Raw genomic sequence first — 15,032 nt, 5'->3', positions numbered from 1 at the left:
GAGCGGGGCACAGATCCCACCCGACCCCCGCCCGCCCATTTTTTGTGGTTTAAATTAGTCCCAGTGTATCTTTGATTATTCTTCTTTGGCCTCTCAGCTGCATTCACACCATTGACCAACCGTTTCTTGCTGAAGATCTCTCCACCACAATTCACTTTTGCTCCTCTCCCAAGGTTCATTCCCATAACATCCTGCCCAACCCCCATCATTTAGATGCCCCACACATCACCCTATCTCAGAATATGGGGTCAGTTGTCAAAACGATATGTAACATTGACATTCTGCTCAGCTGCCAAAATCCGGTACTAAAATGTCACCTACCTCCACCCCTTTCTCTCCCTCTCTGCTAACTCAACTATTTTCGGCACCTTTATTGCTTTAAGACTCAACTTGTTCAATGTTGTTCTCGCCAGTTTTTCTGCCTCCACCTTTCATGAGTTCAAAGTTGACTTGGGGCGAGCTCCGTCAGTGAGGTGGTGGGGGGGAGGGGGGACGCAGGGGAGGAGTTTTGTTCGGGGAAAACTGAAAGTTTTGACTCCACAGCGTACATTTTTATTCCCAGCGGATTGCCCACCTGGATGCCAGCTTGGTTGACAGGATTGTTGGACGGGGAATGCTCCAGAAGCCACAGCCCCAGGAGCTGGGTTAGTGGAAGTGTGGGCGGGGGTGGTCCAGATCTTAGGGAGGGCTGATTCTCAATCCCTGGGGGGGGTCAGATCCTGGGGGGTCTGGTCCCCGATCCCCAGGAGGGTCCGATACAGGGGCCCGCATCCTCACTTACGCTATGCCCTGCACTCCCATCATCCCTGTCCTCACCAAGCCCCACTACCTCCCCATGTTCCAGCACACTGACCTGATCCTCACTGTCAAATCCCTCCTTGGTTTCCTCATCATACTCGATCGCAGTAACTTCCTCCAGCCAAACATTCCTATGGACAGCCTTCACTCCTCATAGCCCGTTCACTCCACCCCACCATTGCTGGTTTCTTCTTCAGTTGTTGCACCCCACCCTCTGAGATGTCCTGTCCCAGAAGCTCCTCATCAGCCTTTCTCAACCTTTAAAAGCACCCTCAAGATCTTTCTCTTCAACAGTGCGTTCACATCTATACTCCCTCTCCCCTAACCCCTCTTTCTTGTCGCAATAGTCAGCATGTTATTCAACCACAGAGGCATCACAACATCCTGTCCTCCCCCAACACCTGCACTGGACATTGATTCCCCTGGAGCGGGAATACCAGCCAATATTCCTTTCCCTAAGCTAAGGCCAGTCGTAGCATCCCAACTTAGATCACCAACGCAGTCCAGACTGGCGATCAATCCTGGGATCTATTCCTGATGTGTATGGCTCGACTATTCGCTGTTTGAGCAGCCGCAATCGACGTTATTACTTATGAGGTGTCGATTGTCCCACTAAACCAACTTCAGTACGTTTTGGTGGATCACCCGTGGCATTGCTCATGCACTATGGTCTGGGAGATGGTTATGGAGCTTGGTTGCTAACCTGTTCCTCTATGCATTGCTCAAGGACTCTCTGTGGGGGCTTCACAGTCTGAAAGGGCAAATCCGGAAAATTGTAACTGCTGGTTAACTCCCGAGGCCATTCGGAAGGCAATTGTCCCCGCTTGGTAAATTCTGGCTCCAAGTGAGAATCGACCGAGCCTTTCATTCTGCTTCTTATACAGTTGTTTATCATTTGTAACAAAGTGTGATACTCTGATGCATGACATCTGGTTTGTGAATTCTTAGTGGGGTCAAAGTTCCGTGGGACATGATCCGGGCATAACCGCTGGGGTTGGAGCTGCCAATGACCTCTGACACTGACCCTCAGAGGGAACCGGATTGGGCTTAGCCGTGAAAGCTTCTGTAACCTGCCAGCACTCACTTTCACGGCTCACATCTGAATAATGACTGGAGGAAAGGCACCTGAGGAACTCTACCTCCGTTAGAGACTTCCCTAAGAGAGGGGAGGGCAGAGCAAGAGAGGGGAGGAGGGGGCAGGGGAGGAAAGGAGAAAGGAAGGAGAGGAGCGAAGAGAGGAGGGGAAGGAGGAATGAAAAGAGAAATGATAGGAGAGTAGAGGGAGGAAGGGGAGGGAGGATGAGAGAGGATCGAAGGAGGGAGGAGAGGAGGGGAATAAGGGAGGGAGGAAGGAGGGAGGAGAGGAATGTGGGAGGGAGGAAGGGCAGGAGGAGGGGGAAAGGGGAGGGAGGAGGAGAGGAAGGATTTGGGGAGGAGGGGAATGTGGGGAGGGGAAGGAGGGGAGAAAGGGGAGGGAGTAGAGGAGGGGAAAGAGGGAAGGGAGAAAGGGGAGGGAGGAGGAGAGGGAAGGGAGGAAGGGTTTCCACTCTGAACACTATCTTGTGACACTTTATGGAAACATGCATGGACATTAGGGTCAGACTCAGCTGTGATGCCCCACAAGGTACAATATCCAGACATAAATAACGAGCTCCTTTTGGCAAGGTACAGTTTCAATGAAAGCAACGGAAGGTGCTAGAAATGAGGAATTCTTTTTGAATCGTCTTCAGTCTGGAGAAAAGTGACTGCTGGTTATTTTAGCAGGGCGGGTTTGGGGGCAATGACAGTCAAAACGAAAGGCCTTGGAAGCTTTAGAGATTTAAAATTCAGGAGCTTGAAAAAAATTACAACACAGCTTTATTTACACAGAAAGGGGTCATTACAGGAAATTTGCCATTTACAAACAGATGCAAAACGTTAGAGTAATACAGAATGCAGCAAAACTGGTGGCTGACATTGTACATATATAGAATTACCAAAGAATAATTGTATATCAATTTGAAGTACGTTGGCTAAATTGTGAAAGCTCGGTAGACCATTAGGTTACGAGTAGTGTTGGGTGAGAGCCTAGGAGGAAAAAGCCGAATGTGTTCAGATTTTGCACTTCAATCACAATATAGCATCTGAGCTCACTGATAGGGATAGTGAGGGTCGAGGGAGAGAAGGGTGTGTAACACAGCATAGTGAGCACAGCCAGAAGTAAGGCAAATGAGTCCAAATACTTAATCCCTGTTAGATTTATAGATCTTTCTTCACGGAATCTTCCCCGGATAATCAAACATAACTGCAGGATGCCAAGCACCCCATCAATCTAATCCATATTTTATAATAATGGGTACCTATAATACAGAAAGATGGATCAGAGTGGGTATCTACCTGTCGAGCTGACCCCAGGACCCCACCATCTGAATCTCTATCACCTCAGGACATTCCCATTAAAAGTGCAACGAATTTATTCAGAGAGAGCAGAAGGGTTGCAGGTTCAATCACTGGTCTACCTTGAGCTAGTTGATCTCAACAGATCAAAGTCCTGCGATCCCTTTTGGAAAGGAGCAAGTGCAGACATCGGGAGGAGTTGGGTTTGGCTTTGCTGCGCCCTATTGGGTAAATAACCTGCTGACATTCGCTGCCAAGATTCACATGAGTGAGCTATTGAAGGGTGTCGGGGGGTTTGTTGGAACCTCATTTCTAGACTCCAAGAGAGGAGGGAGGGGGATAAAATTAAAAGTGAATTGGTGAGGTAAAACAAAGGCGTTGGAGACTCCTTTCAGTTAAAAATAAAGACTTGCCTTTATATAGCGCCTTTCACGATCACTGGATGGCTCAAAGTGCTTTACAGCCAAAGATGTACTTTTGGAGTACAGTCACTGTTGTAATGTGAGAAACGAAGCAGCGAACTTGCACATAGCAAGCTCCTACAAACAGCAATGTGATAATGACCAGATAATCTGGATTTTTTTTTGTTATGTTGATTGAGGGATAAATATTGGCCAGGACACCAGGGATAACTCCCCTGCTCTTCTTTGAAATAGTGCCGTGGGATCTTTTACATCCACTTGAGAGAGCAGATGGGGCCTCGGTTTAACGTCTCATCCGAAAGACGGCACCTCCGACAGTGCAGTACTCCCTCAGCACTGCACTGGAATGTCAGCCTGGATTTATGTGCTCAACTCCCTGGAGTGGGACTTGAACCCACAACCTGCTGACTCAGAAGCGAGTGTGCTGCCCACTGAGTCACAGCTGACACCAAAGGGAGACCGGCAGCGATTCCGGAGCAGGGATGAACCCACCCTCTTTAGTTGGCTGCAGGCCATGTGTGCAGTGTTGGAAATGTTCGACAGGGTGGGGGTCTCACACGGTGCCTCGCTCTTTAAACAATTTGCTGGTGTTTCCCGCCTTGGTGTCAGGGATGTACTCCGACAGCTGAGCACAGGAACGCACTGTGTCTGATTAGATGCTGTCAGATGGGCAGAAGGTGTAGGTCAGGTCGCCAATCCTCCAGGATGGTCCTGCAATCCCCAGGGATTAAAGGTCAGTCTCCTGGACCAACCCAGGAGAAAAATCATGATGGGATTAACAAAGAGTTGCGGTTTGTTTTATTTTCCTTGAACATTTTTGTTTCTTAGTTATCGGAGTGACTATTTGTCCTAACTCACACTCCTGTGGATGCGTCCCGACCCCGACTCCCGCCCTCCCCCAGCGCAATTTACACTAATCCTTTAGTTAGTGGGGGAGGGGGGGGGGAGAGGGGGGAAGAGAGAGCCTGTTTGGGGGGGGAGAAGAGAGTGAGACTGTTTCGAGGGGGGGAGGAGAGAGAGAGGGAGAGACTGTTTTGGGGGGGGGGTGGAGAGAGAGCATGTTTGGGGGTGGCGGGGGTGAAGGGGTGGGGGGGTGAGTGAGCCTGTTTTAGGGGGAGAGGAGCCTGTTTGAGTGGGGTGAGCCTGTTTGGGGGGGTGGGGGGGGTGAGAGAGAGAGAGAGAGTGAGAGACCATGTTTGGGGGGAGAGAGAGAGCCTTTTTGGGGGGGGTGGGGAGAGAGTGATGGGGTGGGGTGGGGGGAAGAGAGGGAACTCGGGGATGAAAAATCACGTTCATCCAACCCCCTTTACACCCACACCCGACTTTGTTGGATTGGATGACACATCATACCCAAGAAATCTGTTAATAATCCACACACTATGCCCCATCTCTGGCGGGCGGTTGGGTAAGGGACTTTGGCTGGGGGAGGGATGCACTTGTACTGGGGTAAGGAGGGATTTCAGCTGGGGGAGGGATGCGCTTGCACTGGGGTAAGGAGGGATTTCAGCTGGGGGAGGGATGCACTTGCACTGAGGTAAGGAGGGATTTCGGCTGGGGGAGGGATGTGTCCTTTCTGACTTTCTGATGTCCAAATGGACCATGTTACAATGTGAAAAGTCAGGCTGGGCGACTTCATTTACATATTCCAGAGAAACTTCAGGGTCTGGCTTATTTTCCAAAGGGACCAATCAGCAATAGGTCATGTGATAATGGAGAGCCAATCAGAGAAACGGCTGCAATTCAGTAAGTAAAAATAAACGCATCCATTAGTTACTGTAAGCTGTGGCTCAGTGGGTAGCACTCTCGTCTCTGTGCCAGAAGGTTGTGGGTTCAAAGGCCAACTCCAGGAACTTGAGCACAAAAACCTAGGGTGACAGTGCAATGTTGAGGGAATGCTGCACTGTCACCAACAATGTCTCCGCAAGATCCTGCAAATCCCCTGGGAGGACAGGCGCACCAACATCAGTGTCCTCACCCAGGCTAACATCCCCAGCATTGAAGCACTGACCGCACTCAATCAGCTTCGCTGGGCAGGCCACATGGTTTGCATGCCAGACACAAGGCTCCCTAAGCAATTGCTCTATGCGGAGCTCCTTCATGGCAAACGAGCCAAAGGTGGGCAGCGGAAACGTTACAAGGACACCCTCAAAGCCTCCCTGGTATCACCAGGTGAGACATCACCACTGACACCTGGGAGACCTTGGCCGAAGACCGCCCGAGGTGGTGAAAGTGCATCCAGGAGGGTGTTGAGCTCTTCGAATCTCAACGCCGCGAGAGTGAAGAGGTCAGGCGCAGGCAGCGGAAGGAGCCTGTGGTAAATCAGTGCCACTCCCCCCCCACTCTTTTCCCCGACGAATGTCTGTCCCACCTGTGACAGAGTCTGTGGCTCTCGTATCGGACTGTTCAGCCACCAAAGGACTCACTTTCTATACCGAGGTCCCGTCTACTCTCTCAGGTGGACGTGAAAGATCCCACGGCACTATGTCAAAGAAGAGCTGGGGAGTTATCCAATATTTATCCCTCAATTAACATAACAAAAACAGATTATCTGGTCATTATCACATTACTGATTTTGGGAGCTTGCTGTGTGCAAATTGGCTGCCGCGTTTCCCACATTACAACAGTGACTACACTCCAAAAGTACTTAATTGGTGATAAATGCTTTGAGACATCCGGTGGCCGTGAAAGGCGCTATATAAATGCAAGTCTTTCTTACTTGTAAAAATATTGGAGACGGAGAAAGGACTGTTTGGGTGACAGTCAAGAATCATCCAACCGGGTAATGAAGAGTCTATTCCCTTTCCGATTGGCTGTGGGGAGGCAGGGCGCTGAGAGGGTGGGCGAGTTGAGCAACCAATGGCGGGGCGGTTGGAGGGGGGAGGTCATGTGATGAAACTTCCAGGAATACGTCCAACCAGAGCTGGCGGTCCAAGGTCTAGGTGCAACCAATGTCCTCACTGTCTGCAGACTGGATAGGGGGATGACAAGCCAAGGTTCCTGTCCATTGCCACACGGGGGCCAGTAACGTGATACTGGGTGTCCCTGTGTTGTTGGACACCGAGGCCTGAGTGAGGCCTACCACATGACACATATCTTCAGTGCCTTCTAATGTGGGATCCAAGACTCATTCAGGCCCCGCAATTTATTGAAATGAGGATAGCTCCCCATGATGTGACTGGAGTACCTGGGCGAGGCTCCGATTACTGAGTGCTTGATTGGAACACTGGTGATGCTGTCGAAACTCATCATCCTGGTTAATAATCCGGTAACAGACAGAGGATCGGATTACTAAGGATGCTCGTGTGCACCGGGGACTTAGAGTGTGTCCCCCACCCCATGAGGTTTCCCCTGGGATAGCGCTAGCCTCCGATTGGTCATATTACATGTGCAATCAGGCTCTCTGACACTGAGTCGGTATAGGGGACAGCATCGGTCAATCCAGACACAGCACGCAAATGAGGTTTAGCGCTTTAAAATCTTTTCTCGTCAACCATTCCTTTTTGTGGGGTTTATTTCCAGCTGTGTATTATTTTACTGGGCTGGGACTGGGATGATAAGCACCGGAGACAGTTCCCTTATTGCCCTACATGTTTTCCTCCTGTCCGATGTTGCTCTCACGAAGGTGCTGCCAGGCTGCTCTACACCTCCAATGGCCTTCCTCTCTCCTTCCCCCTTAGCCAGCTCATGTCCTTCCGCTAGCCACCCGCCCCCCCACCCCCACAAAAACTACCCTGGGGTCAGAGAGTAGGGAGCCTCTGGGATGTGTGGTGCAGTGGGTGCTGACTGTCTTCAAGAGGGAGCTGCACTGGTTTCGGACTGGGGCAGAGATTGAATCATATCAAAAGTGGATTAACAGTTGATGTACACCTGGACCATGTGACCTCCGGGACTCATTCTGATTGGCTGAGGAGATTGGGGAGGGATTTTTCCAGAGTATTTTTAATCCCTTATTGGCCCTGGGTTTTTTCTTGTTTTTTTTGCCTCTTCCACAGGATTACATGGCTGCAGGGATGGGGGTGTGGGGGGTGGGGGTAGGGGGGTGAGGAGGGGGCGAGGAGGAGTGATGGGGGCGAGGGGGATGTCTAGTCAGGATGGTCCAGCCATCATAAGTGTAGGGCAGGTTTGACACACCAGCTGGTCTTTTCCTGCCTGTCATTTCCGTATGATCGTCTGCCAGCTCATACCTTACGTGTTCCCCTGATTTGTTTCCTTGTCCTGGGCAAGGGTTAGGGTTCGGTTGAGGCCTTGGAATGGAAATTAACCGGAGTCCTCACTGTTGGAGGAACAGATCTGTGACTGGGACCCAGAGCGGTGTGGAACTTGAGAACCTTACAACTCGTGAGGTCACAGATGGTAAATGTGCTGGGCTTACTTGGCAAAGGCACTGGGCAGTGTGGTGTCGGTCACATGGAGCACAAGGTGCCACCTTCAATCCCGGTCAGTGTTTGAACTAGTTGACTGTCACTGGGGTAGTAGTGACGTTGATATAGTTGGCCTCAACGCACCCGAGTTAGGGAAAAGGAAAAATAATCAGCTTTGCTCCAGCTACTGATTGCTATATAATGCCTCCTACCAGAACTCGTGGGTGTGTGAGGGTGAGTGTCTGGGTGTATGTGCATGTGTTTGTGTGTGTGTGTGCGGGTGTGAGGGGGGTTCCTGTACGGGTGTGAAGGGTGTATGTGTGCGGGAGTGTGTGTGTGTGTGTGTGCGGGGGGGTATCTGTGTGGGTGTGGGGTGTGTATGTGTGTGGGAGTGTGGGTGTGGGTGTGTGTGTGTGGGTGCGGGTCTGGGGTGTGTGCCTAATTTCGGTCAGAACAATATCTAGGATTCATATGTGATGCCCCAGTGGTTGAATAGCCAACTAACACAAAGTTTACGCTCACACTTGATGAATGATCAATTGGATGAGGTAATTGAGGATTGCCAACATCTTTAGGAGAGGATGGGAGGAAATTAGATTGGCAAAAGGACAAGCTGAGGGACAGAGTGCAGTAATACAGAGAGAACACTTATCTCTGGGCACAAGAGGAGGCAGCATTTTTACAGATTTATAGTCCAACAAAATCCACGGCTCGTTAGTCTCTCAGTATTGACAAGTAACACACACAAACACATAGAGGTCACCGGCACCGGGGACTGCCCGACATCCTCCTACAGACTGACCTGAATTTCACTTTCCACCCTCTCAATGGCCTCCTCCACCAGCCTCACATCGTCCTTCAGCTGGACAGCCTCCTGAGACTGAACCGTGATGTCCTCGGTCAGTGTGTGTACCTTGGCTCGGAGGCCCTGGCAGGCCTTGGCCGCCTGCCGCTCGGCATGCGACCTGGCGGTCTCGGTGTGGGCCTTGAGGGCCTGCACTTGCTCCGCACAGTCCCTCAGCTTGTGCTCGCACTCGCCCAGCCTGCCCCTCGTGGCCTCCAGCTGCCCCCTCAGCTCGTCCCCGTGCAGCCGCTCGGCCTTCAGCTCGTTCTCCCAGAATTCCACTTCCTGCGCCTCGGGGCCCCTCTGGTCGCACAGCTCCTGGAGTCGGCTCAGCTCCTCGCTGGCACCCGACTGGACCTCCGCCGTCGCCAGCTCCTCCTCCGCCTCCTGCCGCCGGATCTCCACCTCCGTCGACTCGAGCTCAGCCTGCAGACACCTCAATGTCTCCTGCTGAAGGAGCAGCAGCCGGTTCAGTTCCCCTGCTGGATGTGGGTCGCAACCCGCGGCCTCTCGCTCGGGCTCAGCACCTCTGACCTTGGCCTTGGCCTCTCTGCTCTTCCCGAAGGATTCCAGCCACTCGCGGGCCCCCTCGGCAAAGTTCAACGACTTCCTCTTGGCCTCCTTCAGGTGGCTGCTCTTGTCGCTCTTGTTCCGCAGCTTCGCCAGCGGCGGCAGGCTCTGCCGGTGAGCGCTCCTCTCCGGCCCTCGCAACTTGTCCGAGGCTGGCCGCAGGTTGAGCGAGGGCCCGGTGCGGTTCAGGATCAGCTGCACGTCCTTCGCTTGCTGGCCCCACTTGCTGAGGGATGGCAGCAGTTTCTCATCTGGCGTCAAAAGCCTCTCAACATCTTTCCACTTTTCCTTCAGGGTGTAGCGTCCAGTGCGACCTGCAAATCAGAGTGAAAGAAAGTTGCTGACATGTGAAGAAAGGGGCATGCGGCCCAAAGAGGCTGATCCTTCCAATAGACTGTGTATAAAGAAAGAACAAGCGAGTACTTTTGAAGTGTGGTCGCTGTTGTAATGTGGGAAACCCGACAGCTAATTTGTGCACAGCAAGCTTCCACAAACAGCAATGAGATCATCTGTTTTTAGTGATGTTGGTTGAGGGATAAACTTTGTCCAGGATACCGGGGAGATCTCCCCTGCTCTTATTCTTTTACATCCACCTGAGAGAGCTGACGGGGCCTCAGTTTAATGTCTCATCCGAAAGACGGCTCCTCCGACAGTGCAGCGCTTCCTCAGCACTGCACTGGAGGGTCGGCCTAGATTACTGTGCTCAAGTCCCTGGAGTGGGACTTGAACCCACGGCCTTCTGACTCAGAGAAGAGAGTGCTACCTACTGACACCTTGTTCTACTTACCTCATCACTGTCTCTTCTGAAAAGCCAGCTCTTCCATTTCTTCCTGATTCATAGTCAATTAAAACAAAAGGACTTGTATTGATACATCACCTTATTGTGGTCCCGAACTTGGTCAAAGCTAAGGCCCGCTGCGAGATCTGGCGGTCCTTTGGCTGAGAGATTCCTCCAAACGATCTGCAAAGATCGCCTGGCAGCAAAAAAGTGACTTACGCCGTGAATCTGGACAGCAGTGGGCAGGAGCTGCCAATCTCGGCGGCAAATATGATCCTCGGCAGAGTGCCGCCTAGGATTGAGTCAGGCTCAGGGATGGGGTGGGGGGGAACACATAAAAATAAAAATTTGTGCAAAAAAAAACACTGGAAAACATTCAGGGGATCCCATCCACCTGAATCGTTGCAAAAAAAAATTAATAAAAGAAGTTCACTAACCTTTTTTTGCAGGTCTTCATACTTAACGTCGGGGTTAGACCTGCCTCCTCGCAGCGGTCCTTCCCCTGCTGCCGCCGACACCCGCCCACACCAAACTGCCGGCTCGGCGGGCGGGAGGACACTTACGCGCCTTGTGCGCTAGCGGCTGTCAGCGGGCGATTCCCAGCGGTCCTCCCCTCCCCCGGCGGGAGGCCTAGTGGAAACTGGCACCGAGGGAAGACCGGCCAAAAAACTCTGCGGCAGCAGGCGGTGAGTGCACCACGTTCGGGCCCTATATCTCTCAGGACATTCCAAAGCGTTTTATATGCATTGACTACTTTTGACTGTCGTTATGCATGTAAGTGTTGCCACCAAATCATGCGTAGCATGATCCCGCAACCAGGAAGTGACATCATTGACCAGGTCAGCTGTTTTGATGGTATTGGTTAAGGGAGAAATGTTGGCTATGATACGAGGAGAACTCCCTGTTCTTCTAAACATGGTGCCGTGGGGTCTTTTAACTCCACTTGAAAAACACACACAGGTAGATGCAGCCTTGTTTAATTGAGAAAAAAAATCCAATCTATTCTTAGTCGAAAGTATTCAATAGTTGTTTTGCACAGGACATGGTCATTCCGGGTGAATGTCCTTCGGGCTTTACTCGACCTACATTGGCTCCCGGATAAGCAATGCCTCGATTTCAAAATTCTCATCATTGTTTTCAAATCCTTCCATGGCCTCGCCCCTGCCTATCTCTGTAATCTCCTCCAGCCCCACAACCCCCCGAGGTATCTACGCTCCTCTAATTCTGGCCTTCCGAGCATCCCTGATTATAATCGCTTAACCATCGGTGGCCATGCCTTCAGCTGCCTGGGCACCAAGCTCTGGAACTCCCTCCCTAAACCTCTCCGTCTCTCTAACTCTCTTTCCTCCTTTAAGATGCTCCTTAAAATCTACCTCTTTGGCCCTCATCTGCCGTAACTTCTTCTTATGGGGCTCGGTGTCAAATTCATTTGTTTTGTCTTAAAACGTTCCTGTGAAGCGCCTTGGGACATTTTACTATGTTAAAGGCGCTATATAAGTATAAGTTGTTGTTGTTACCCGCTCCGGCATCATACCGTGGGGAGGAGTGCGATGTACAGAGGGGTTCTGATTGGGAGCAGAGATGGACTGTGTGGAGTAATCATTTTGGTTACTATGTATGAATGCATTCTTTATGAATTGATTTACAGCGCTGCCTACATAATAGCCTCAAAATGGCCCTTGGCAATATCAGGAGACCAAAGGCACATTCCTTTCTCCATGAATTTAGCAGATATGAGGAATCATTTAAAATAAATGTCTTTAACACCTGCGTTAAAATGGCGGTCAGAGGAATGTCATATGAGCTCATTAAGCGTTTCCTCGGCTAGTATGACTGACGGTGATTCCGAGCCTACAGTGACCAGAGCAATTCCCCCCAACCCCTGATAATTATCCATGTTCTCAGTGGCTTCCAGGAGAGGGTGCTCTGACTTTGTTGAGTAGGCCGCAGTGCCTGTTGCTTCCAACAGAGGGAGACGTGGCCCCCTTGGCTGGTCACAGCGCGGCTGCATTTGACTAAAATGGCAATGCAGTGAGCAAGTGCTCGGCCTTGAATTCCCTCGGACTTTCTGCTGCTGCCCTGCCCGAACTTCATCGGGAAGTGTGGGAAAAAAGTCCAAGAGAATTCAGGGCCCTAGGGGGGTCATTTAACCTAACCCGCCCGGAGAGAAACTGATCGGATTAGATAGGCCGCTTGTTTTATACCTCCCCCCACCTCAATTTTACCTTCCATTCATGTCAGCCTGTCGAGTTAGTCCTGCAAATACAAGGCCAACATTCTTTTGTCCCTTCGGGACTATCTATAATCGTCAATATTAGCAACTTTACAAAGAACATCGGGGTAGAAATTCATTGCGACCTGTTTCCCAGGCACATAACCGATGGTACACATCCTGAGTCTGAACCAGGAGGCTGAGGCTTGCCCCAAATCGGGCCTCAGGCCTCATGGTGATAATTGGTGGTGAGCTGCTCGCGTCTGCAGAGGCAGGTCGCCCATTTCAATCCATCCAACTCGGGATGTCTGCCTCGCTGGCAGCGGCTCTCGGGTAAGTCCCAGGAGGGAACGATCTGGGCAGGTCAAGTGGCCCTTAGGTGGGTTCTGGGGTAGGGGCATGGGAGGAGTGGTGAGGGGACGGGGGTCGCAGCCGGCAGCAGCCCTCAGGTGAGGCCTTCTGCTCCTCCTGGCTCCACATGACCTCCTGTTGGTTAGGCCGCATCCACAACAGGAGTGCCTGAGCCGCACGACCCAATTTCAGGACGGGGTCCTAAAGCAGGTGTTAGCCCACTCATGAGTGTATTCAACGAACCTAACGCCTGTTTTAGGCAGCCTCCAGGGATGCCTGAAAAATCACCCGATCCAATATGGTGTTGGCCGTATTTCAGGTGCCTTTGGGGCATGTGACACAACCCCATGTGTATTATTGAGCTCCACCTAGTGGACTACTGTGGTAATGCAACTACTGCTGTAAACACAATAAAAGTCACATGATGTACTGGAGCCATTTTGTAGAATGTGTGTGTTTGTGATGTCGTAAAGGACATTGGCGAACGAGGATAGGATAATCAGATTCATTAGCTGAAATGTTCTTGCCTCCATTTTCCAATCCCCTCTTGATGTGAGAAAGGGAACACATTTCCTCTCAAACAGTCCCTGAACAAGGAGGCCCCTATTGCCAGTGCCGTGGGAGAGGGGGACCATTTCAGCTTTGAATTGGCCAGTTTCTGGAAGGCAGCCAATCCCAGAGCCATCCCAATATGGTGTTGGCCGTATTTCAGGTGCCTTTGGGGCGTGGGACATTGCCCTGTGTGGAATATCGAGCTCCACCTAGTGCATGGGCAAAATTGGCAGAAGGCGACACCCGGGAAGTATCTAAATTTTGGAGGCACCCCGTCACAGTTACAAAGTGCCACAGTAAAATTCCTTCCTTCCTTCCCTCACCCATGTTGGGTGGCTGCCCCAGGTAAGTAAGGGATCCTTAGTTTTATCGATAGAGCCATAGCGTACAAAAGCACAGAAGTTATGCTGAACCTTTTAAAAACGCTGCTTAGGCCTCAGCTGGAGGATTGTGTCCAATCCTGGACACCGCACTGTAGGAAGGATGTCAAGGCCTTGGATAGTGCAGAGGAGATTTACTAGAATAGTACCAGTGACTCCAGTTATGTGGGGAGACTAGAGATACTGGGGTTGTTCTCCTTAGAGCAGAGGAGATGATGAGGAGATTTTACAGCGGTCTTAAAAATCATGAAGGATTTAGATAGAGTAAATAGAGAGAAACTGTTTCCATTGGCAGGAGGGGCGATAACCAAAGGACACAGATTTAAGGTAATTGTCAAAAGAGATGAGGAGAAATTTATTTACGTAGCGAGTTGCTGTGATCTGGAATGCACTGCCTGAAAGGGCAATGGAAGCAGATTCAGTAGTAACTTTCAAAGGGGGAATTGGATAAATACTTGTAAAGGAATACATTTCAGGGCTATGAGGAAAGAGCAGGGGAGTGGGACTAATTGGGTCGCTCTTTGAAAGAGCCGACACAGGCACGATGGGCTGAATGGCCTCCTTCTGTGCTGTATGATTCCATGATTCGAAATAGTCTGACCCTGGGATTTCCAAAGGGGTCAGAGACACGGGCAGTGGGCGGCAAGAAGTTCAACTCAGCCCACAATCTCCCTCCCCCACCAGCCCCTGCCCCCACCTCCCCCACCCCCCCCACCCCACACACACAATTCTCCGCAGGAATTTCTGAACATGTGTCAAATCAGCATGGGCCAAATACAGAAGGGTGCCCATCCCCCTCCTCTCCCACATTATGCGCACTCTAGGCGAGGGAGGTCCTGCCAGTTCCGATCTAAGATGAAGTCAGGATTTTGAGGGATATTGGTCGCTGCTCCCAGATACCACCCATCACCAGGCAGAAAGAAGCTGTTCTTACCCATGGCCTGAGCCAGAGCTATGACCACCTCCTGGCACGTGGTCCTCTCATTGACCCCGCAGACCACTCGCTGAACTCCGTCCACCCACACCTTCAGTTCCATGGTCCAAAGCTCCAAGCGGGAGATGGGGAGGGCACGAGGGGAGGTCTCAATGCCAGACCTTCATGAAGACCTTCAATAGCCTCTCCACAGAGGGGTGCTGAGGTATCTTGCTGGGGGAAGACCGAATCTGGGAAAAGAAGAAAACATTGAAATCAGAGCTTCGAACTGAAAGAGACGACATGGGATTTTGTTAATATGAGCAATCGAACATCTTTAGTCTGACAGTGGCAACATAAAATAGAATAGCACAGGTTAAATTCAGGATAAACCTTCTCATCCTCCATTAGTATGCATCAACCCATACTTTAACACAGTGTCTCCTGCTGCACCATCTCCATCCCACACTACCTC

General features: G+C 51.1%; 1 protein-coding gene across 1 annotated transcript in view; it reads right to left on the bottom strand.

Annotated features, from left to right (window-relative positions):
* LOC139227996 (ras association domain-containing protein 8-like) overlaps window positions 1–14,684 on the bottom strand; it is a 51,913-nt gene extending 37,229 nt beyond the window's left edge. The window contains exons 1-2 of the mRNA XM_070859147.1: window positions 14,579–14,684; window positions 8,760–9,685 (exon numbers count right to left, since the gene is read on the bottom strand). Coding sequence (XP_070715248.1) covers window positions 8,760–9,685; window positions 14,579–14,681 — 1,029 coding nt within the window. The 5' untranslated portion in view covers window positions 14,682–14,684. The remainder of the gene's footprint in view (window positions 1–8,759; window positions 9,686–14,578) is intronic.
* Between the last annotated feature and the right edge of the window lie 348 nt (window positions 14,685–15,032).

Source organism: Pristiophorus japonicus, chromosome 17 (genome assembly GCF_044704955.1).
Source record: "Pristiophorus japonicus isolate sPriJap1 chromosome 17, sPriJap1.hap1, whole genome shotgun sequence".
Classification (NCBI taxonomy): Eukaryota; Metazoa; Chordata; class Chondrichthyes; family Pristiophoridae; genus Pristiophorus; species Pristiophorus japonicus.
This window is presented reverse-complemented; position numbering and strand designations above follow the sequence as displayed.